Source organism: Saccopteryx leptura, chromosome 5 (genome assembly GCF_036850995.1).
Source record: "Saccopteryx leptura isolate mSacLep1 chromosome 5, mSacLep1_pri_phased_curated, whole genome shotgun sequence".
In the NCBI taxonomy this organism is placed as follows: Eukaryota; Metazoa; Chordata; class Mammalia; order Chiroptera; family Emballonuridae; genus Saccopteryx; species Saccopteryx leptura.
The window spans coordinates 215,148,160-215,171,935 of record NC_089507.1 but is presented as its reverse complement, the minus strand read 5'-3'; the positions used below and the strand labels follow the sequence as shown (position 1 = coordinate 215,171,935).

The window sequence follows — 23,776 nt, the reverse complement described above, 5'->3', positions numbered from 1 at the left end:
CCAGGTCTCTCGCAGCCTGCCGGCCAAGCAGCCCTTTCCCTCCCATCCCCAACACACGCGAGCCAGGCCCTTGGTTCACTGAATTAACACACCTTTTATTACTGGACTGCACTTGCACCTTCACACAGACTATTTCAAAGAGCTGGAACAAGTGTGGGGCCGGGGGTGGGGGTGGGGAGGGACAGGTGCCCCTCAGGAGCCAGGACCTCCGCTGGCTTCCCCGGACCAGGGCAGGGAGGGAGCATCAGGCTATTCAATCTCTGGGCACCAGCTCTCCACGTGCACACGCACAGCAAGCCAGCAGCTCCTCACACATAAATACAGACACGCTTAACAAAAATAGTATATCATCTTCACGAGGAATAAAAACTAGTCTCGAATATGTACAGCAGAGAGCCCGGGAGGGCCAGGGCGAGGCCAGGACCCCCAGGGATGAGACGGGGCCATGGGGAGCGCAGAGGAGAGGGAGGCCTGCAGGGCCAGACCCGGCAGCGGCAGCGCCCAGGCTGAATGGGGGCGGGGCACACATCTCCTCAGCCAGGCAGAATCGGCCCCCCCAGCCAGCCCGTGCCACCCTGTGTACCAGGCTCTCTTCCTGCCCTTCCTGCCTGAGGTAGGGAGGACCCCAGGGCTCCCACAGCTGCTGCCTGTAGCTCCCTTCACCTCTGGGCCAAGGCCCCTGAACCCTATGGGCAGCAGTCCAAAGCAAAGATGCCACCGGGCTGATCTCTTGCAGGAAGTGAGGCAGCTGAGGCCACAAACAGCTCTGGGGCACCTGTCTTGGGCCCAGTTGGTCCCTCGGTCACGGTCACGGTCGCCAGGGGAGGGAAGGGGAAAGGAACTGTGGTAGTTAGTGCTAAACTGCAAGGGCCGCCCTAACTTTGGTGTGGGGTGCTTCCTGCCGCTACAGCCTCTCCTCCTGGGTGGGGCTGGCCCCTAGAGCCAGAGGCCTCTGGAGGACATGGGGGCTGGGGGCAGGGACTCTGGCCAGGCCGGAGTTGGGGAGGAGGTCCTGGTCCTTGTCTCTTTATCCCGAGCAGCCCGAATCCCTAATTTGTCAGCACTGTCCCCTAAGTGGCTATTGGAGGGTGGAATGAAAGGAAGGGGGCCCAGGTCCTGGGGGGCGGGGCAGGGGTAAGAAATGACCAATTCTGAGGCCACAAACATCAATACGAAGGCAATCTAGTTTCTTTTTGGGACAAGGGGTCAGAAAACTTTCTAGATCTCTGGCAGGAAAGCATTCTCAGGGAGGCTAAGGGGTAAGGGGATCCACCACCAGGCAGGGCCCTCCAGCCCCTAGCCACAAACTCCCACACCCCTGCCAGCTTCCACGGGGCAGATCCGGGGGAAAGCTGGTGGGTACTGAGGCCAGGAGAACTGAGATGTGGGGCAAAGCGGCTCTCACAGAAGCATGATAGATTCTAGAAAACTAGCTGTGGGGGACCAGGTCTAGGCCCAACCCTGTGAGGTGTAGGGGAGGTCACAGGCTGCATGTAGTGGTTCTCCTGGTGGCAATGGTGGCTGAAAGGAGGGACAGGTGTGGTGCAGGAGGCTGGGGAGGAGAGAGTGAGTGGCGGTCAGCGTCCGGTCACTTCCGACTGAAGAGCGAGCCCAGCAGAACCACGCCGGCCACAGTCATGCCTGTCAGGAACCAGCGGTTGAAGCGCTCCTGGCCCTTCCGGCTCTCAGCCGCTGCATTGTTCCCGTAGAGTTCCACAAAAGTGTCCTGCAGGGACAGATAAGAGAGGCCAAGGTGCTGTTTCAGTCCTCAAACACTAACGTGGGTGGGTGGGGGCAGGGGGCCACCTTCACAAGATGGCCTTGACTGGAAAAACTGTCGTTACCCATACCCACTCGGGGCCTGATCAAAGGGTAAGGGCTGCCCTCCCCCATTTGATTGCTGAGAAAACAGGCACGCAGCAGACAGAGCTTCGTCTAAGGTCAGACAGCTGGGCAGTGGTGCTCCAGAACCGAGGTGGAGAAGAACGGGCAGATTAGGACTGACAGGGAGCCAAGTGGCAGGGCATAGTGCAGAAGGAGGGGAGACGGGGGCACAGGGAGGAGACGGGGTACAGGGGGAAGACGGGGGCGTGCAGGGAGGAGATGGGGGCGCAGGGGGTGACCGGGACGCAGAGGTAAGCGAGAGCCGGACCATGTATCTGGACCATGTGGTCTGGAGGCCACAGAGGCAACAAGAGTGGAGTCTGAGAGCAAGGGTGGGAGCACTGGGCCCCGGCCTTCCCACTGCTGGGACGGAGGGAGGGTGGGAGCACTGGGCCCCGGCCTTCCCACTGCTGGGACGGAGGCAGGGTGGGAGCACTGGGCCCCGGCCTTCCCACTGCTGGGACGGAGGCAGGGTGGGAGCACTGGGCCCCGGCCTTCCCACTGCTGGGACGGAGGGAGGGTGGGAGCACTGGGCCCCGGCCTTCCCACTGCTGGGACGGAGGGAGGGTGGGAGCACTGGGCCCCGGCCTTCCCACTGCTGGGACGGAGGGAGGGTGGGAAGTCCTAGCCAGAGGGAGCACTGCCCAGGACAGGCCGCACAGGACAGAGCAGAGAGGAACAATCATGCAGGGCTGGGATGGGTCTCAGCTCTCGTCCCTGTCTCCCCCACCCCAGGGGGTGTGACTCTGGGCCCCAGGAGGAGGTGAGCACCAGCCCTGGGCCCTGAAGCTAGTCAGGAGGGAGGCACATGACATGGGGAGGGCGGGGCATGGGGTAAATCAGCCAGCCTAGGTGGAGCCAGCCTGTGGGGCAGGGAGAGGGGAGCTTAGAGCTCCCTTTAAGGAGGAGCGCCCCATCCCATTTGTCCTTTAATCCTCCCAACAATGCTGCCGGGCAGGCTCTCCGGCCCCATTCCCAGACCAGCAAGCACACTGGGCCTCTCAGGGAAGAGGGACTCAATGAGGTCACCAGCTGTGTCAGGGGTGGAACCTGAATCCAAGCCCGGTGTCTGGCACCTAGAGATCAGTGCAGTGTGTCTACGGAGGGAATGCAATGCACTCTGGGGGCTTCAGGCCCAGCGTCCCTGCCTCTCCACCAAGAGCTCAGCCCGGAGCCCACGTTTCCCCTTGGGCCCTACCAGCCGAGCAGTGTCTACTCCTTCGGACAGGGCCAGCCCTCTCCAATTGGGTCCAGGTCCCCCCGGCCAGTTTGCTCCCTCTGACACCTTCCTGGCCCACTTCTGGTCTCGATGACACCCCTCAGTCCATGCTCCATGCAGAAATTGTAAAACACATAGATCAGATCATAGCACACCTGTCCTCTAAAAGCTTTCCCTTGAACTCAGAAAGCCACCGTCACGTCTGTTCACATCCCTGGGACCCTAGCAGAGTGCCATGTGCGTTGAGCTGCCAACCCGACTCAGAGAACCCTCCGCATGTCTAAAGCCACTGGGAAAGCAGCAGCGCCAGGAGCCAGAGGCGCCCTGACCAGGAAGCGTGCTGTTCGCTCGGCCAGGGGCACAGGGGAGCAGGTGGTGGGGAGAGCCCCTCCGTTCAGACCCCATCCCTCCAAGCTCCCAACCTGTCTGAGGTCCCTCACACGGGCAATGAAGTCCTTACCACAGCCAGCGAGGCTCAGCAGGGCCGCCCCGGGGCGCACCCTGTGTGCAGCACCAGCTGACCCTGTCCCTCAAAGGGCCGGGCGGGTGGCTGAGCTCAGGGGGGGTTGCTCTCTCTGCCAGAAGCACCTGACCCCAGACCATCACTTGCTCGTTCCCTCATCTCACTCCAGACTACTCAAATGTCATCTCCTCGAGGTCTTCCCAGCCACCGGCCACCACCTCCAACCTGGTCCCCCACCATTTCTCTCACCTTTTCCCCTGACCTTGCTGCCTATTCCTTCTCTGCACTGCTCCTAACCAGACTCTGCACTTTGCTTCCGTCCGACTTCACTCTGCACAGACTCTGCTCTGCTTCTATGTGCCCAGAACCGTGGTCTACCAAGGGCCAGGCACTACCATTTCATTTTACCTCCATCGTCACCCCAGACTGGAGATCTGAACTTCTTTTCACAGATGAGATGACTGGAGTTTATCTATGGTAGGCAAGACCTTCCAAAATGTGGTCAAGGCAGAATCAGAATTCAGAACTGCCCAGCTCCAAAGAGAGAGCTGCTATTAGCAGACACTCCCTATATAGGACACTGGGGAGAGCCTGTCCTGTCACTAGTGCTGAGGGGACTCTGTTGGAAAAAGAATGTGGGCGTGGGGAGAAGCTGGAGTCTTGTGTCTGAGAGACAGGAGCAGCAGGGCAGCAGCCAGACTCCTAGGTCTGGCTTTGTCACTGCCCAGGCATGGCTGGCGTGGACATACCTCCCCATCTCTACCCCTTCGTCCTGGCTAGCCTCCATGGTGTTGGCAAAGAAAACCCTTAGAGGAGTTTAATTTTTCGGATCCTCAATAAGGATGCCCTGTGGTGGGGAGAGCCGGGCTGCGGGAGCCTGGGAGAAGCGAGGCCACGGCCATAAGGCCCTGTGTCTCCCAAGGGGCCAAATGTCCCACCAGAAACCAGGGACACTGGGCTGCAGCCAACGTGGGCGCGGCCTGGCTCCCTCAGTGGGAACTGGTCTGAAGTCAGGGCTGCCAGCCGCAGGAAACCTTCGGTTCTGGGGCTGGGCTGGAGTAAACAGGCTCCGTCCCTGCAAGGGCACAAAGCACTCACTGTCCAGGAACAGTCCTTCCAGGGCGGAGGGAACGTTTCATTTCGGTGCCATAGGGAACAAGGCTCTGACCTGCCCAGCCCCCACAAGTGCATCCCTGGCCAGAACAGCACTTCACCTCCACTTCTAGAGGCTCCTTCTCTGGGGAGGGGGCATAGGGTTTCCAACCGTTGTGAATTCTACAGATTGTTTTGTAGAGAGAGCACCAGCAAAATGGGCGTGCTGTTCCAGGGCGGGTGCCGGGAGGCAGTGGTGTGGGTATATTTAGCCCACGGTTCACACGACACACTTGGAAACAAACACAGCCATTTTCTCAGCAGGCAGCTGCTTTGGATAAATAAACAGGATTGCAAAGCGGCTGTCTGGGAAAGAAGAGATAAGTCCCCACTGCTCCTCAGTGGCTCCCAGAGCTGGCATGGTGGGCAGGGAGGTGGGCAGTGAAGGTGGACCGCAGGGTGGTCTCTGATGTCACGGAGGCTTGAGGAGACCCAGGCCTGAGAGACTGCCTAGCCTACATCAGGGGTCGGGAAACTTTTTGGCTGAGAGAGCCATGAATGCCACATATTTTAAAACGTAATTCCGTGAGAGCCATACAACGACCCGTGTACATTACACATTATCCAATAAAAATTTGGTGTTGTCCTGGAGGACAGCTGTGATTGGCTCCAGCCACTTGCAACCATGAACATGAGCGGTAAGAAATGAATGGATTGTAATACATGAAAATGTTTTATATTTTTAACGTTATTTTTTTTAATTAAAGATTTGTCTGCAAGCCAGATGCAGCCATTAAAAGAGCCACATCTGCCTGACCTGTGGTGGAGTAGTGGGATAAAGCGTCGACCTGGAACGCTGAGGTCTCCTGTTCGATACCCTGGGCTTGCCTGGTCAAGGCACATATGGGAGTTGATGCTTCCTGCTCCTCCCCTTTCTCTCTGTCTCTCTCTCTGTCTCTCTCTCTCTCCTCTCTGAAAATTGAATAAAATCTTAAAAAAAAAAAAAAAAAAAGAGCCACATCTGGCTCGCAAGCCATAGGTTCCCGACCCCTGGCCTACATGCTCAGCTTGGGTTAGAGCAAATGGGGGGAGTGGGAGAGTTGTCTCTGCAGCTCTGATGCTACAGATGGGGATCCATCCACGCAGGGGTTTTCAGGACCACTGGGGAGAGGCAGTGGCTAATGACTCCCATGGGAGAATCACGGGCTCCTAATCAGGCAGACCCCACAAGTCAGTAAGGCCAACACACGTGTCTTTCCTACAGTGTCACATAACCAGTTTGTGGCAGAGTTTGGACTAGGAATTGGGGTCTCCCAACTTGGCACTGGGGCCCTTCAGAATGGTGAGACAAGAACCAGGGTCCCCAGGAGAACCGAATACCGGGCCCACTCTCTCTTTTTTTAAATTTATTTTTGTGTGACAGAGAGGGACAGACAGACAGGAAGGGAGATGAGAAACATCAATACTTTGTTGCTGCACTTAATTTTTTTATTTTTTGGTGCTGCACCTTAGTTGTTCACTGATTGCTTTCTCTTATGTGCCTTGACCGGAGGGCTACAGCAGACCAAGTGACCCCTTGCTCAAGACAGTGACCTTTGGGCTCAAACCAGCGACCATGGGGGTCAAGCTGGTGAGCCTTGCTCAAACCAGATGAGCCTGTGCTCAAGACGGTGACCATAGGATTTTGAACCTGGGTCCTCCGCGTCCCAATTCGATGCTCTATCCACTGCACCACCACCTGGTTAGGCTGGGCCCATTTTCAAGGTCCTGCCCACCACAGCCCTGGCCACACATGAGGGATGGCCCCATCCCATATGCTCCAGAGAGCTTCCTGCCCCTGGGCCTTTGCCAGCACCATTCCTCTAACTGGTCATCCTGCCTGCATCTCCCTTCCTCGGTTAACCAACCCCAACTCAGTTTATAAGACTCCACTCTAGAGTCCTGTCCTCCTAGACGCCTTCCCTACTCATCCGTCCTTCAACTCGGGGACATATCCTTTGTGCTCTCAGGGTTTATGGGCTCCATTCACGCCATAAACATTTACTCACCACCACCATGCTCAGACCCGGCCCTGACACTGCAGTGAGCGAGCAGACGAGGTCCCTCTCTCAAGGGGCTTCTGTTCTAACCCAGGCCTGCTCCGTGGATGGTAGCCCCTCCGATGGAACAAAGTGACAAGTGCCTGGACAGCACAGTGGTCTGTGGCTTTCTGTAGGGTCACAGCGCATAGAGACATACACTGTACAGTTGTGGTATTCAAATGTAACAGGAAGGCAATTAGGACAAAACTATCTGAAAGACTCCTAGGACTGTTGTAATAAGGAAAAAGGTGTTCAGAAACAATGTCTTAGTGGGAAGCAGAGGAGATAACAAGAAACAAGACAATTTTAGAGGGGATGGGGTTTGAAGACAATGAGGCATAGGGAGGTGACAGAGTGCTCGGGGACTGACGCAGGTGGAGTGCTCAGGGAAAGTCCTCTGGGGAAGTAAGGTTTGAGTTGAGACCCGAATGACGAGGTGGAGGTGGCCAAGGAGGATCAATAACCTTGAATAAAAAGAGCAAGTGCTGAGGCCCTGAGTGAGGCAGGAAAGCGAGGCAGGGCACCCCAGGATGAGGCCCTCTGCCTGTGTGTTGGGTCTCCCACCAGTCTGGGGCGCGCAGTGCAGCCAAGGGCCCATCCAGACACAACCAACTAACATCAGCGAGATCTCTGCCCAGAGGCAGCCACTTAGCAGTGCCGGGCACCCGCAGCCACCTGCAAGCCCAGAGAAGGCAGGAAAAGGCTGGACAAGGATGTTCTTAGTGCAATGGCCCAACTGCCAGCACCCCCCCCCCCCCCCGTCAGGGGCTGCGGTGCCCTCCCTGCTTGAATCCGATCAGTCCTCCAACCCCCACTCTCCCCACACTTCTTCCCAGCGGGGTGACTTTGAGCAGGTTCCTTCACCTCTAGCTAGTGTCTTCACTTGTCATATAACAATGGAATAATAACTTGTTATGGTGGCTGCCCATTACACACACTGAGATGTTTTACCTGTGCCAGTCACTGAGCCAAAGCACTTGACACTGCCTGGGCCACACTCCCAGATTACATGCATAGTCATGGTAACTTGAGTGATCACTTTCTGTCCTGCCCACCCCCTGCATGTGGTTTTATGACTTCCATCTCCAGAACCTGTACTGTACCTAGGGTACAGCAGGTGCCATTCTAGGTGACTTTGGTGACCTGGCTGGGTTGCCTGTTCTAACAATCTGGCTCCAGTGTCCTTGCTCCTCACCTTGTACATCTCTTATACATCTCTCTGCTTACTTTCAAAAGGACAATACTTCTAGAGGCTCACTGTGGGCCAGGTGCACGTACTTCTGTGACTGAAGGAGGTCCTCATTCTGAGCACAGGTAAACTGAGGCTCTGCGATCCGAAGACCTGCCCAGAGTGAGCAAGTGGGGAAGCCAGTCTCAAGCCCTGGCATGTGCAGCAGCAAGCCCGCTTTCTCGGCCAGGGCCAGAGTCCCTCTAGGAGGGGGAAGGTGGCCTGAGGCCACTGGCTGAATGAATGAGCTCCGGCTGGGCCCCCACCAGCGGAGGGGAGCTGGGTGCCACAGGAAGAGGATGTGATGCAGACAAGGAGGGAAAGTGAAACCCTTCCGTCCTGGCTCAGTGGGGAACCAGTGCCGTGCCAGACGAAGCCTTCCTTCCTCTGGGGTGACTGGAGGGCCCAGGCCCACTGCTTCCTTCCTGCGTGGTTATTTTAGGAAAGAGGTAGGTGGAGAAGAGGAAGGGGCTCCTAGCAGCCCAGAGAAAGTGCCAGGGACACGAAGGCTGTGTTCTACTCTGGCCCTGTCATGGCCCTGCCTGGGCAGGCTATGAGTCACCCACAGAGTCACTTTCTGCTCCCTGGCCTCAGTTTCCCTGGGAGAGAAGCTGAGAAAGGTCTGCTGAGGCCTTGCCGGGAGACCCCCAGGAGACAGCAGGAGGGCGGGCAGGGCAAACAGAGCCGCCTTATCGCTCTGGGCAGAGTCGCAGGCGGAGACTCGGAAGGAGTGAGGTTTGTGGTTGAAATCCACTTCCCCTGGCTTTCCCAGGGGAACATGGCCTGGCTGTGAGCAGCTTGGAGAGGTGGCTTCGTGGGGCCGGGGCCTGACGCTTCAGTCGATCCAGCCCTGCTGTGGGCACCAGAGCAAGCCTCTCTATGTCTGAGCCTCAGTTTCTCCTGCTTTGATCCCACCCACAGGCAGCAGTGGTGAGACCAGGGGACGAAATCACTTAGTAAAGCAAGGTGACCTTGGTGTTACCAGCTGAAGAGGGTGTCACAGGGGACCTAAGCCAGCTGGCTTTAGGAAATATCTGAAGGCATCCTCACAGCAAACTTTGTTTTAATCTTTCTCCAGCTCTGCCCATCAGCTGCCAGCTCCTCCTCCCCCGCGCCCCCCCCAACATTAGTTCTGAGAAGTTAAGGCCCACAGATGTGCTGGTTTCTCAGAAAGGAAGTGGTTGTGCCGGGAGGAGATAACACCTCCGCGGGGGAATTGAGAAAGCTATCAAGCCCAGCAGCACAAGCACGGGCTCTCCACCTCCTCCGTGGAACCAGGGCGCTAGCCTTGGAGGCAGAGAGAGAATTCAGAACAGCACTACTAGAGACACTGATGCTCTGCAGGGGCTCACAAGCTCCCTTCCTAGGAGTGATGGCTGATACGGAGCACTTCACCCTGGTGCTAAGAGCTTCCCTGTGTAGACAAATTCACCTAATCCTCACAGTAACCCCATAAAGTAAATGCTACTAACACTCCACGTTACAGATGAGCAGTCTGGCTCAGAGAGCTCCAGTGACCCTCCCGAGGCCACACAGTCCATAGATGGCAGTCGGGAATTTGAAGTCCCAGAGTCTCTCACTCTTATCCCAGTGTCCAGGGGGAGAAGGACCCAGGCACACCCCATAACAGAGCCCGAGACTCCCTCTCCCCTGTGATGGGCAAGCTTGCCTTGACTATCGTCACTGCCCAAATGGGGTTCAGAGAGGTGGAGCACCCAGGGCACACAGTGGGGGTCTGCTTCACTCCAGATAGCCCATGTCTTCCATGGCTCACAATCCTCTCTCCGCACTCTCTGCTTACATACTTGTCACAAACGGCTCCCTTTCTCCCGGGCGGAGCAGTTAATCTCTGGGCGGTGCTCCTGAGAAACTTCTCCCTTTGTCCGCTCTACCGTACATCTCTGTCTCTCCCTCTGCCAACCTCCATCCGTAGTTCGGGTCCTCTCTCCTCTGTTGCTCTTGTCCAACTCTGTCCCAGGGGCTGCCCAAGAAGACAACACAGGCTGGCAGAGGTAGCTTTGCTGGCCTCCCTCTGGGCCCTGGACCAGGCCCTGCTCCTCTCTAACTATATGTGTTTCCTCACTAAGCAAAATGGCAGCAGTACTGGGTGAGGCCAAGGCTGGTGACAAATCAACTTCCATTTCTCTCCAGAGCCGGACGGCCAGAGCAAAGAGGGGGCAGGGACCCAGGAAGTCTGCGACCAGACAGAGATGCTGAGCTGTGGCCGTCAGTACAATGGGGACTGAAAGTGTGCTCTGTTCACAAAACACTGCGAGTCCCACCCAGGCACAGCTCTCAGAGCTGGGCACAGCACAGCAGACTGAGGAGCGGCGGCTCTGCCACCCAGGCTCAGGCTGAGCCTCAGAGCCTTCTCCCTGGTCCGCAAGGCCCCACAGGGCGTCCGCAGCTCTGCCCAGGCCAGGCTGCTTTGTCCCTCAGATGTCACATTCTGTCCAGCCTCAGGACTTGTCCAGGCTGGTCACTCTGCCGAGCCCTCTCCCACTATCTCTTAGGTGTCAACCACCAGGTCACTTCTTCAAGGAGGCCTCCTGCTCTCTGCCTCCAGGTCCTCTTCAGCTCGCTCCCAGCGTGCTGAACTGCACATCTGTGACCCTGAGCACTGTCTCCAGGCCCAGTAAGCAGTGAGAGGTGAAGGGAAGAAAGGCCAGTTCTCTCTCTCTTCATCCCTGTCCTCACTGCTTGGCAAAAGCAGGAGGACCTGACACACCAGGTGATGGAGCAGGGGGCCCAGGGCTCCCAGACCCTGTCCTCCCAGGCTCAGGACACACAGAGAGCTACGGAAGGTTCTGGGAAAGGCATCTCCTGCACTGTGTTGAGGCAAAAGGCAGGAAGGACCGTGGTGCAACCTAATGGAACAGAGGCTTGTTTCTGGGCCAACGCCTCCCTAAAACGCTGCTTCATTCCGGAGTCTATGCTTCCAGGTACCCCCCAGTCCAGAGCAGCACACCCTCCTTTTCTGCCCAGAGCTGCTCCCACTCCCCGTTTGGGCACGGTCAATGTCGCGTGTGTAAAGAACACAGCCCTGGTGCAGCCTGGGACTCTTGCCCTCTGGAACACAAAGGGGCTCATCTCAAAGGGCTCCTACTAGTGCCGCAGCGTGTGGAGGATGAAAGGAACTCATGCACAGACGGATGTGTGATGACTGGGTTCTCTCTCAGGGGTATCCAAAAGATCCAATAACTGCTGTGGAAAGTGAGAGGTGACATTCTGGAGTAGAAGAACTTGTTGCTATAAAAGAATCTGATCCTCCTTCACCTCAAAGCCTGCCGAGTCTTGCCCTGGAACCTGCAAGATTCCAGGAAGAAAGACCAACAGGCATATGTGACCCTGGGCTAGCCTCTTGGATGGGCCAGACCTTGCTGGTCTCTGCCCTGGTGGCCGCCACCTCTCCACCCCAGAACTGCCTCCAGCTAGTCCAGGCAAGTCCCGGGTATTTTCAGCCACCTTTATCTGATCGGAAATGTTTGGAATTCCAACCAGAAGGGCTGGGAGCAAATCCCTGCACCACCCTTCCCTCCCCTGTACATCTGAGTGCTCACACCCCCACCCCCACCCGGAACCAACAACTCAGCTGAAGGCTCCTGCGGGGCTGCATTGCCTACATTCCCGTCCTTCCAGTCTTCTCCCTGTTCACGTCCACCCCAGTCCACCAGCCTGCTCAAGGGCCAGAATTCCAAGATGTCTGAGACGGTGCCAAGAGCTGAAGCACTCTGTCTGTGGTGAGTGACGCTGAGCCAGGGGCCACCTGGTGGACTGCCATTCACAGCCAACACCTAGAGTACCAAGAAACTTCAGAAAATCACCACCACCATGATCACCAGGAGACCCAGAAGCAACTCGCTGTCCCATTTGATGTGGCATGTGGAGCACCCAGAAATCATGTGTCATAACCTGTAGTTCTCAGGGACTTCCTCAAAAGGCCTCCTAACCGCTGGGCTTTGACATTAGCGCTATGATTGCCTACTTGTGGGACTTGGGACAAGACCCTTGACGTCACTCTCTAAGCCTGGTGTCCTATCTACAAGCAAGAACAGTGTACTTCACAGGCTTGGCAGCAGGAATTAAATGATTCATGGAAAGTGCTCAATAAATGTTAGCTGTTGGTTTTTTGGGTTTTCTTTTACTTATTCATTTTAAAGAGGAAGAGGAGAGAGAAAAAGAGAGAGAGAAGGAAGGGAGGAGCAGGAAGCATCAACTCCCAGGGAAGCCAGAATTTTGAACCGGCGACCTCAGCATTTTAGGTTGACACTTCATACACTGAGCCACCACAGGTCAGGCTTGTTGGGTTTTTAAATAGCTGAAAACGAAGTGGTTTTATTTGTGTATCTCATTATCTGTAGCTATAGACAAAAGTAATAGCTAATACTTATTGAGCCCCTGCTGAATACTTAGAACCTTGCTAGTAGGTGTTGTCTCCATTTTCCAATGAGGAAACTGAGACTCAGGGAGGTGATGAAACTGCCTGAGGTCCCTGGTCACTGAGTAAGAGTCTGACTCCACAGCACAGTAAGCTGCCAGTGCAGGAGGACAGATGCAGAAGGGTGTTGCCAAGCTCTTCTTGGCTTCCCCATTTCACGCGCCAGCCCGCCCACTATTTATCGAGGATCTGCGACTCTCGGGCCTGGAAGTCAGACAGGACTTGAAGGACAGGGAAGAGGCAGGCCCTGTTTCCCTCAGGGATGGGAAAGAGAAAGAGGAGTAGATGGCTGCTCTGTGCTTCCCTGACCCCCAACCCGGCCTCTCAAGGCCAGTCCTTGAGAGAGTCCCTCCCACTATCTGGTCATTATCTTGGAAACAAGTGATGCCAAAGTAGCTTTGGTAGAGCTGTTAGCTGAGTTTGCTTTTCTTTCTTTCAAGATTTTATTTATTGATTTTAGAGAGAGGAGGGTGGGAGGAACGGAAAGCATCAACTCATAGTAGTTGCTTCTCATGTGCCTTGATTGGGCAAGCCTGGGGCTTTGAACTGGTGACCTGGGTGACCTCAGCATTCCAGGTCAACATTCTATCCATCGTGCCACCACAGGTCAAGCCTGAGTTTTCTAAAGTAGACCATTACCTCTTTGTGGGCTGACTGTGGGGTTGTGGGGAAAACCAGAGAAACTGCCCTGCTTAGCTCTGGATACTCATTCATTCCATGAATCTTTATTATTCAGTGCCTACTAAATGCCAGGAACTATGCTAAGCACTAGTAATAAAGCAGTGGCTAAATCAGATAAAAATTCTTACCTGCATGAGTTTACAGTTTAATGGGAAGAGACAGGCAATAAATAAATGTGTCAGGCTTGACCAGGTGGTGGCGCAGTGGATAGAGCATTGGACTGGGATACGGAGGACCCAGGTTTGAGACCCTGAGGTTGCCAGCTTGAGCGCGGGCTCATGTGGTTTGAGCAAAGCTCACCAGCTTGGACCCAAGGTCGCTGGCTCGAGCAAGGGGTTACTCGGTCTGCTGTAGCAGCATGGTCAAGGCACATATGAGAAAGCAATCAATGAATAACTAAAGTGCCACAACCAAAAACTGGTGCTTCTCATCTCTCTCCCTTCCTGTCTGTCTGTCCCTATCTGTCCCTCTCTCTGACTCTATCTCTGTCTCTGTAAATATAAATAAATAAATAAATAAATGTATGTGTCAGATAGCAGTAAGTGCTAAAAGGAAAAATGAGAGAAAAGGGGTTAGAGAGAAATGTGGAAGAGGGTAGGATTAGAACCCAAGGTCACCTCCTGAGAAGTGACATTTGATCACCTGAACAGGCACAGCAAGGATCTGAGGAAAGGCAGAGGAATAGCATACACAAAGGCCCTGAGGCAGGAATATAATTGGGGTGTTTCAGTAAAGACACCAGCGTGGCTGAGGCCGAGTGAACAAGAAAAGAACGGTAGCAATGGGGTCTGGCAGTAGTCAAAGGCCAGATTGTGCAGGACCCTGAAGGCCATTAAGGCTTGGGCTTGTCCTTTGAGTGACATGGGAACACTGCAGGGTTGTGAGCAGCAGAGGGACATGACCTGACTTTGGTTTTAACAGGATCCCTCTGGGCTGCTGGGGAGCCCTCCAGGGGCGAGGGTGGGAGCAAGAGGTCAGCTGAGGAGATGACGCCTCAGTCAGGAGGAAGACGGTGGCTAAGCCAAGGCAGTGCTGAGGCCGAGTGAACAATTATTCAGGTTCCGAATTTATTTTAAAAAGCAGATCTGAAAGGATGTGCTGGCCACTGGGATGCAGACTGTGGGAGTTGCTCGTCTCTCTGGCCTTCTGTTTCTCATCTACAAAAAGCCAAGGAAAAGTCTCTGAGCATTTTTCCCAGCTTGATAACAACTGGAACCCTATGGAATGAATTAAGACAAAATCATTTCTGCCCTCTTTGAGGCAAAGCCATTTGCTCCCAAGCCCCTAAGGGTAGATGACAGACAGCAGCAGAAGGAAAGACTGGACAGAGACAAAGGGAGGGCCAGGGCCCGCCTGGGCTGTGACTGCCCACTTTCAGCAGACACAGCACCTGAGCCCCAGATTCGTGCAGGGTCGAGGAAAGGCCGGGCCTGGTGTGAGGGTGGAGGCAGAGATAGCTCGCTTTCTATCAGGAGGGAGAGGGCGTCAGACCTGTGCTGCCTGCAGAGCCTATCAGGCAGACGGAGCTCCGTGGGTCAGAGAGCGAGTGAACGAGGCAGTACCAGGAGCCAGGGCGTGCGCAAGGACCTCCCAGGTCCCCCAGAACTAACAAGAGCTAAGCTGGTCCAAGGGCTCCTCATTCCTTTTGTGTCGGTTACATTCTAGGCGGAGTCTCAAGTTCCCATTCTTCATGAATGGCAGGCTGTGGGGTCTGAAATCACCATAGTGGAATTTGAGAGCCAGAAGGAAGTACACTTCTGTTCCCACTATCCTCAATTTCGGCCATCACTGTGTTGTCCTTATCTGTCATTACTATTATTAACATTTTTCTATCAGTTGACCCACTTTTTTTTTTTTAGTTGACTCATTTTTAAAAATTTAAATAAATGGCCTGACCAGGTGGTGGTGCAGTGGATAGAGCATCGGACTGGGATGCAGAAGGACCCAGGTTCGAGACCCCGAGGTTGCCAACTTGAGCGCGGGCTCATCTGGCTTGAACAAAAAATAAAAAATAAAAAAAAGCTCACCAGCTTGGACCCAAGGTTGCTGGCTCGAGCAAGGGGTTACTCAGTCTGTTGAAGGCCTGTGGTCAAGGCACATATGAGAAAGCAATCAATGAACAACAAAGATGTTGCAATGAAAAACTGATGATTGATGCTTCTCATCTCTCTCTGTTACTGTCTATCCCTCTCTCTGACTCTCTCTCTGTCCCTGTAAAAATATAAATGAAAAAAAAAATTTTTTTTTTTAATTTAAATAAATGTACTGAAAAGTCTTACTCCTCCCCGGCCCTGGCAGGTTGACTCAGTGGTAGAGCGTCGACCTGGCGTGCAGGAGTCCCGGGTTCGATTTCCGGCCAGGGCACACAGGAGAAGCGCCCATCTACTTCTCCACCCCTCCCCCTCTCCTTCCTCTCTGTCTCTCTCTTCCCCTCCCACAGCCAAGGCTCCACTGGAGCAAAGTTGGCCCAGGTGCTGAGGATGGCTCCATGGCCTCTGCCTCAGGCGCTAGAATGGCTCTGGTTGCAACAGAGCAATGCCCCAGATGGGCAGAGCATCGCCCCCTGGTGGGTGTGCCGGGTGGATCCCCGTCGGGCACATGCAGGAGTCTGTCTGACTGCCTCCCTGTTTCTAGCTTCGGAAAAATACAAAAAAAAAAAAAGAAAGAAAGAAAGAAAGAAAATTCTTACTCCCCCCCACCAATATAACCTTTCTGTGTCTTTCCCCATTTTAACCAAATGGTAGTAGCTTCATCCTTCTGGGTTCTAACGCCTGGAGGCCTTGGAGTCATCCTTAAACCCTCTGTAGCTTTGATCTGTCAGCAAATCCCACTGGGTCTGTGTTCAAAGTCGACCCCAACCTGCAGCTTCGCCCCGCCTCTACCAACGTCATTCGGTCCAAGTCCACATCCTTTTCTGCCTGTATTGTTGAAACAACCTCCTCACTGGTCTCCCAGTTTATCTCCTAGTGAGGTTCTTCTCCTAGAGGCCCTCTACAGGCAGTCAGATCCTGCCTGGCCTGTGGGGCGCAGTGGATAGCGCGCTGCCTGGAACGCTGAGGTCGCTGGTTCCAAACCCTGGGCTTGCCTGGTCAAGGCACATGCGACAAGCAATCAATGAACAACTAAAGGGAAGCAGCTATGAGTAGATACTTCTTGTACCCCCTCCCTATCTCTCTCTTTTCTCTCTCTCTGTAAAATCAGTAAGTAAATTTAAAAATAAATAACTAAATAAAAGCAGTCAGATCCTGTCTGGTCAAACACTCCACTGCCTTCCCATCTCACCCAGGGGAAGAGCCAGAGTAATTCCCACGGCTCACACAAACCACCGTCTCCCACTTTCTGCCCGGCCCCCGGCCACTCTGCTCTGGCTCCATCGCTGCTGCTCTTCCTCAAATGTGCCCAGCACGCCCTCTCCCCCTGGGAACACTGTTCCCTGGTCTGGAATGTCACAGATTATTACATGGCTTACTCCCTCAGTAGCACAGTTCACATGCACTTCACATGCCTCTTCCTCAGAGAAGCCTTTCCCAATCAATCTTTTTTTTAAATTGCTTGATTTTTAGAGAGAAAAGGAGGGCTGGAAGGGGGAGAGATAGATGGGGAGTGAGGAAAAGGGGCAGGGGAAGGAGAGGGAGAAGAGAGAGAGAGAGAGAGAGAAAAAGAGAGAGAGAGAGAGAAAGAGAGAGAGAGAGAGAGAGAGAGAGAGAGAGAAGCATTATTTGTTGCCACACTTAGCAGTACATCCATTCACTGGTTGCTTCCCATTTGTGCCGTGATGGGGGATCAAACCTTCAACCTTAGTGTTTTGGGATGATGCTCTAACTGACTGAGCTAACCAGCTAATCGGTCAGGGTCCCAATCACTGTATCAAAAAAAACAGACTAATACCAAAAGCTGCCTAGTCACCGTCAATCCCCACCATTGCACTCAGACTTATAGAATGTCATCTCCATGAAGACAGCCATTCCTAGTGGCTAGAACAGTGCTAAAGTGTAGAGTAGACACTGAGTATTTGCTAAATAAATGAAATAAAAGGCAACTTATATTATTACTATCATAAATAAAAAACCAGTATTATTTGCTACAGATAGAAATCAACTTAAAATAAAAACACTATTAAAATATGTTCATTTCCATATCACTTATACATTATCTTGAAGACCAATGGTTTATGTACCAACCTTGGTCCCCTATCTTTAGAAAGGAGATACGTGAGGCCCGGGGCAGGAGAAAGCAGAACAGAATAACCAGCCAATTGGAGGTCAGCCCAAAGCAGCCACACCAGTGCCTCCTCTGTGCCTTAGAACCATAGTCCCACCCCTCAGGGCACAAAGGGACTGAATCTTGGGAAAGATGCAGCTCTGCTAGACCAACACAGCTTGTCAGAGGGGCCAGGCAAGCTCTCCCCTGGGCCAGGCACAGAACTGGCAGTTCTGCTGCAGAGAACAAAGGCCAAAGAGCAGTGTGCCAGGCTGGAAGGGCCTCATGTGGCAGCATCGTGGGGACAGGACACAGAAACCTGAAGGTGAGGCCCGTAGAGACCAGACAGCTGAGAACAGAAATGAAAACAGACTAGGTCCCAACGGGTCCCAACTTCAATCTGTAAACACCATACAGGCATGGGCGTTCAGGTGCAGGCCTGGGGGCCCAGCTGAACCAAGGGGGTAGTCTGGGACCCTCTCAGTCAGCTCCATCAGTGATGATGACTCTAAGCTGAGCGGAGCAGAGGTACTGCCAACCCCGCTACTAGTCACACCAGGCATCAGACATTAAGAGGGAAAAAGACAGCCACCTCCAGGTCCTCACATTCTAGATGATCTCTTCTAGGACCCTCCTAAGTCCCAGCCAGCTCTGCCCACATGGATTCGATCAGTTTGGAGGGGAACAGCTTTTCCCATTCCCACGGGGCTCAGCAAACATGGCCGCAGGTGCGGGGGGTGTGGGGGGTGTAAAGCTAGAACTGTTGCAACTGCCAGGCCATCAATGTCTGACTCACATCTCCATGGTCGGTTGCCTGCAAAGAAAAATACCAGGGATTTCCGTTGGTGTTCACCAGATGCAGCTGCCAAGGGAAAGCTGGGCCTTCCGAGGCCCACTGTGAGCGGGGCAGGACAGTGCTGAGCCAGCTGGGACAGGCGAGGGGCTGACCTGTCCTTTCCTGGCTTTAAGGACCTCCCCTAGATTTCAGAGACGATCACATTTTTATCCTTTTTCTAAGCAAGATCTTCCACTGAAGCTCTATCCACTTTTAGTATATTATCCTCACTAAGAATTGAGGAAGCGTCGGCCTGGCGTGCAGAGGTCCCCGGTTCGATTCCTGGCCAGGGCACACAGGAGAAGCGCCCATCTGCTTCTCCACCCCTCCCCCTCTCCTTCCTCTCTGTCTCTCTCTTCTCCTCCCGCAGCGGAGGCTCCATTGGAGCAAGGATGGCCCGGGCGCTGGGGATGGCTCCTTGGCCTCTGCCCCAGGCACTAGGGTGGCTCTGGTCGCAACGGAGCTACGCCCCAGAGGGGCAGAGCATCGCCCCCTGGTGGGCAGAGCGTTGCCCCCTGGTGGGCGTGCCGGGTGGATCTGGGTTGGGCACATGCGGGAGTCTGTCTGACTGTCTCTCCTGTTTCCAGCTTCGGAAAAATACAAAAAAAAAAAAAAAAAGAATTGAGGAAATGAGATTGTACTTGGGAACAAAACTCCCCAAGCCAGTTCTAATTGTTATTGGCATTTGGAGTGAAGCTTTAGATTTGCATGGGGGAAAAAGGGCAATTTGGAAGTTTTGCATGGTAGTGTAGAAAGGACCAGTGGGCTTACTCCTGCTCTGTAATAGCTCTGTGTGGTTACGGACATGGAAATTAAACACCCTGGGCCTCACTATTTTTATCTGTCAAGTGTGGAGGATGGACCAGATGATCTCTAAGGCCCTCTCTCTAGCTGGAAAGTGCCATGACTTGATCCTGAGGCTTTTGCTCCACGCCTCCTCAGGGAGCAGTGCTGTGTAAGGAAACTGTAGTAAGCTGTCTTAGGAGACCAAAGACCCGAGTTCTAATCCCCGTGCTGCCATTTATTAACTCACTGTGTGATCCTGGGCAAGTAACTTCACCACCCCTGGGGGCACCTCACTTTCTTCATACCTAGAACTTTGATGTTATTATGTCTCTCTTATGTTGTCCACTCCTTAGCATATTCCTGCCTCTCAAAGGTCCTGTTCTTTACCTGGAATCACCCAACTTGCAAACCTTAAGATTTTAGAAACATGAAGGAGGTGGGGTTCAAACCCAGGTGTGTCTGACTGCAAAGCCAGTGTTCTACTGCAGAAACATGGACAGAGCGTAGATGGGATTTTAAATCAGAAGACCTCGGTTCCCCCCACAGTAAGGGGATGACCTCCTCGCCTAATCAGAGGCTACAAGAGATAATATATGGGCACAAGAAGCACTGGAGAAACCTCAGTTAATGGTCACGTGTTATGACTTTGTGGCCTAAGCCTATGTTTCCTCATATTCGAAAGGAGGGTGGAAGGAGCAAACTGTATCTTAGGGATATTATGGCTCCACTTATTAGACCTTCCTCCTACAACATCTCAGCCTCTCCCTTCTCGTCTCTCTTCGGTCTGTCCTGCCAGGCTCCTTTTACCTGGAGGCTCCAGGCCACCGAACAGAGCCCAGAGCACTCTCCCTTGAGAGGCTGTGGAGGGATTCAGAGTTCTAACTGACACTTACTTGCTGTGCAATCCTGGGCTGATCACGTATATTCTGGGTCTCAGGGTCCATATTTATAAAATGGGCACAAGACCTACAGTGACCAAGAAATGTTTGCCACTATTCTAATTGTCATGCTTCCTCTCTGCTCTGAACTCCTCTAACCCTCGTCATCTTTTCATTTACTTTAGTACTTGCAGTCTCATGATTTAAGCTGTTGTGCTAGGCCTGTACTTCATACTTCCCGTCTCTCCCACTGGAGCAGCAAGCACATGACAAGTGCTCAACGAGAACCTGTTATATGACTGGGGGCTGGGTCCTCTAAGGCAGTATCACGGGGGTCGTCACCAGTGATCACCCACCGATTCTCAGGCATCCTGTGGCAGCCCACTCTGGCTGCTCTGTGCAAATTTCTGGGGTGGGGGTTACAGGGCAAACGGAAACTACACGTTCTCTCCTTTAAAGTCAGTGTGAGGTGGAGAAGCCAGACTCACCCTCTAGAGAGGGCACCAAACCAAAGAAGAGTAGAAGAGACAGAGAAAGCCAAGGGAGCCCGTGGAACAGCAGAGTGAGTAGGCTTCTGAGTCTAACAGATTAGATTTGGGTTCTGTCCTCACTAGAATTTGACCTCGGAACTATTAACTTATTTCACTCTCAGTTTCTCAGTTTTCCAATTGGGACAATGTTTTCCAAGCAGGATTACCGTGATGGTTAAAAATATAACACAGTGCACCTTATATGTCTTGCACATAATAGGACTCAATAAATGACAGCAACTACATTGTCATTAGTATGTTAATCATAGACGGTTTATGTCTGTGGCTCTTTGATGGCCAATAGAGGAACAGCAAAAACCAGTGACTTATGGCTCTCTATAGCAACTGAAGCTTTGGCTGGAGAGAGTCCTAATTAGTGCTGGAAATGCTTTCCATGGAAGGCAAAATGGTAGCTCAGTACAGATCACAGGCCTCAGGTCAGACACATGTGGGCAGCCCCCCAACCACCCCTCGAAGACTACCGCTTCCTGGCTGTGTTCTTTTGGTCAGTTACTCTCTCTGAGCCTGATTTCTCATCTCTTTTAGACTCTAAGACCATATGGTATTCCTCTTGCTAGGCAGTCAAAGGTGTTTAGGGCACAGGTGTTAGAAGCTTCAAATCTGGGTTTAAATCCCAGCTACACCACTTACTAGCTTGAGTCAGCGACCATGTCACGCTATTTAACCTTCCTGAGCTTTAGTTTTCTCAAATAAAGGCCTTCTGTTTTGGGTATTACCAGATAATGTGCCTGTGCTTGGTACACGGTAACAACTACACTTGACACATAAAAGTGGTATCTTTGTATCCAGGGCCTGGGACTGGAAGGCACTCAATAAATGTGCTGAATCAAACCCTGGAAGAAATACAAATGGTTAATAAATGTAAGAAAAGATGCTTTACCTCATAAGTAACCCTAGAAATAGTTCTTGCATATTTTTTACTTTACTATGAAAATACTAGGACATGTACAAAGCAGACAGAATGATTAAATGAACCACCATGGACCCATCACTCTGCTTCAATAAATATTGACTCAGTACTAATCTGACTCAGTACTAACCTTATGTCGTCTGTTTCCCAACCACTCTCCCTCATCCCTGTATCATTTAAAGCAATTTCCAGACATAGTTGAGTGTGCATTACTAAAAAATAAGGAATCTTAAAGAGGAAAAAAACAAACAAAACTATAGCCATAATACCATTATCAGATCTAAAATTTGAAAAAATCTAACAAAAATGTTGGAAGGGTTTTAAATGTGATCATAACTCTTTCCCAAAGAGTGCACCTTTGTTCAATGTGAAGTATTAATGTGGTGTATATAAAAGGCTCTAGGTACAACTCAAGTTATAAATAATTCAGATTTGTAGACATTCAGAAACTACTGAAATAGAGGTATTCCACCAATAAAAATACTAAGGTGACATGAGAGTCAATTTCAGATTTATTAAAGACTAAACGTGAAAGACAAAACTTTAACATTTTTAGAAGAAAATGTAGACAAATGTCTTTGGGATCACCAGTTAAGAAAGGATTTCTTCAACAAAATATGAAATGTGTGAATCATAGAAGACTCAACTATATTAAAATGAAGAAATTCTAGTCATGAAAAGACTATACAAAAAGTGAAAAAACTACAAGCTGAGAGCCTATATTTGTAACGTGTAGACAAAAGATCAGTATTCAGAATACATAAAGAATCCCTACAAATGCGTAAGAAAAAAAATCAAAAGAAAACAGCAAGGACTTGAACAGGTATTTTACAAAAGGGGAAACATGAATGGTCAACGGGTATAAGAAAAGATTCTCAACCCCACTTGTAATCTGAGAAATGCAAAACTTAAACCACAAGATACCATCTCACAACCACAAGCTCTATAAAAATTTTAAAGTCTGACCATATCAAGTATTAACAAGGTGTAAAGGGATGGAAACTCATGCTGGCAGTAAACTCTTCAAAACATATAGAAAAACAACTGAGCGTTCCCTCCATCAAGTAATCTGACTCCTGGGTATATACCCTCAGCAATGATTCTCAAAGGGTGGTCCCAAGACTTGTAGCAGCAGCATCTGGGACCGGCTAGAAATGCAAATTATCAGGGCCCCAACCCAGGCGTACAGAATCTCACACGGTGGGGGTGGAGCCCAGCACAGTGTGGTTTAACAAGCCTTCTGGGTAATTCTACTGGGCAGCTAAGTCTTCTAAACCACTACCCTGGAGAAACTCTTGAACATGTGCATGTGCAGGAGACACATGCAGAATGTTCAAAACCACATTGTTTGAAGTAGCGAAAACAAGGAAAGGACCCAAATAACCACTGACAGTAGAATGGATACACAACTTGAGACATAATCATACAAAGGGATATGAAAATGAATGAGCTACAGGTGTACTCATAACATCAATGGGTCTCACAATATTGAATGAAAAAAGCAAACTGGAGATGAATGCAAGCAGTATAATATTTAAATGAAGTTTAAAAGCATGCAGAATAGTATCTATATGTGCAGTAAAACCTTTTTGAAAAAAGGTGAGGCAATGACAAACAGGAGTCTCAGGAAGACGGGTAGGGCTGGCTGACTGGAGAAGGATACACAGTGGGGGCTCTAAGGTAGTCATAAACATTTGATTTCTTACACTGGGTAATAAATTTACAGGTGATCATTTCCCTACTTTTGAAACCTTATATATGCAGTAGCTGTTCTCCATTGTATTTATGATGTTTCTTTTGAAAAGTGTGCTGGAACAGTGCAGCAGCTAACTGGCTGCATGTGAGGTATCCAAAGGGTTAAGCTAGTTTCTCTGCCTGGGGGTGGGAGGGCAGGTGGCAGCTGGGGCACAGTGGGAGTCCTGGCTCCAGCTGGCTCCAGCCAGGATCCGCCAGGATCAAGCACCACGCCCAGGAACTGGCACCTGGCGGGGAGGGGTGCTCTAGACAGGTGGCACCTGAAGCCTTGGTGACCTGATACATGTGAGGGACTGGGCCCAGTCAGATGGACGGTGGTTTCCTCCTGTCAGAGCCCCTCCATCTGGTAAGGAAGTATCCTGGTGGCAGCTTGGAGTTGGTGAGAAGAGGAAGAAGGTCTGGGACTCAGGGTGGGGTGCGGAAGGCACGGGCTAGGCTGGGTTCAGATACCAAGGGAGGCTGCTGGGATTAGCACCTGCTGAGAATGAGATTAGGTTTCCTGGGAAGGGCTCATCTATTTAACGTCCCCCCAAAACTGTCTCCCTGGGCTTTTCTATGCTGGACAGATGGTGTCTGAGCTGCCTCTTAGAGGGTGGGCTTCCTGAGGGAGTGGCGGAGGTGTGGGGGGGTGGGACCTGCTGCCTGCTCAGTCATGGGATTTCCTACCTTCCACAATAATGATCAGACCTAACGCTTTCTTACTGGGGGCGTACTGTATCTATGCCAGGCACTGTCCTAAATCCTTACCACAGATGACCCGTTTAGTTTTCACAGC

The 23,776-nt window shown here is 52.1% G+C and overlaps 1 protein-coding gene across 2 annotated transcripts in view; it reads right to left on the bottom strand.

Moving 5' to 3' along the window:
• Positions 1–74: 74 nt before the first annotated feature.
• The window catches only part of BCL2L1 (BCL2 like 1), a 49,112-nt gene continuing 25,410 nt past the window's right edge, over positions 75–23,776 (bottom strand). For both annotated transcript variants that reach the window (XM_066384115.1, XM_066384114.1), the window contains exon 3: positions 75–1,726. In XM_066384115.1, the coding sequence (XP_066240212.1) occupies positions 1,589–1,726 (138 nt within the window). In that variant the 3' untranslated portion in view covers positions 75–1,588. The remainder of the gene's footprint in view (positions 1,727–23,776) is intronic.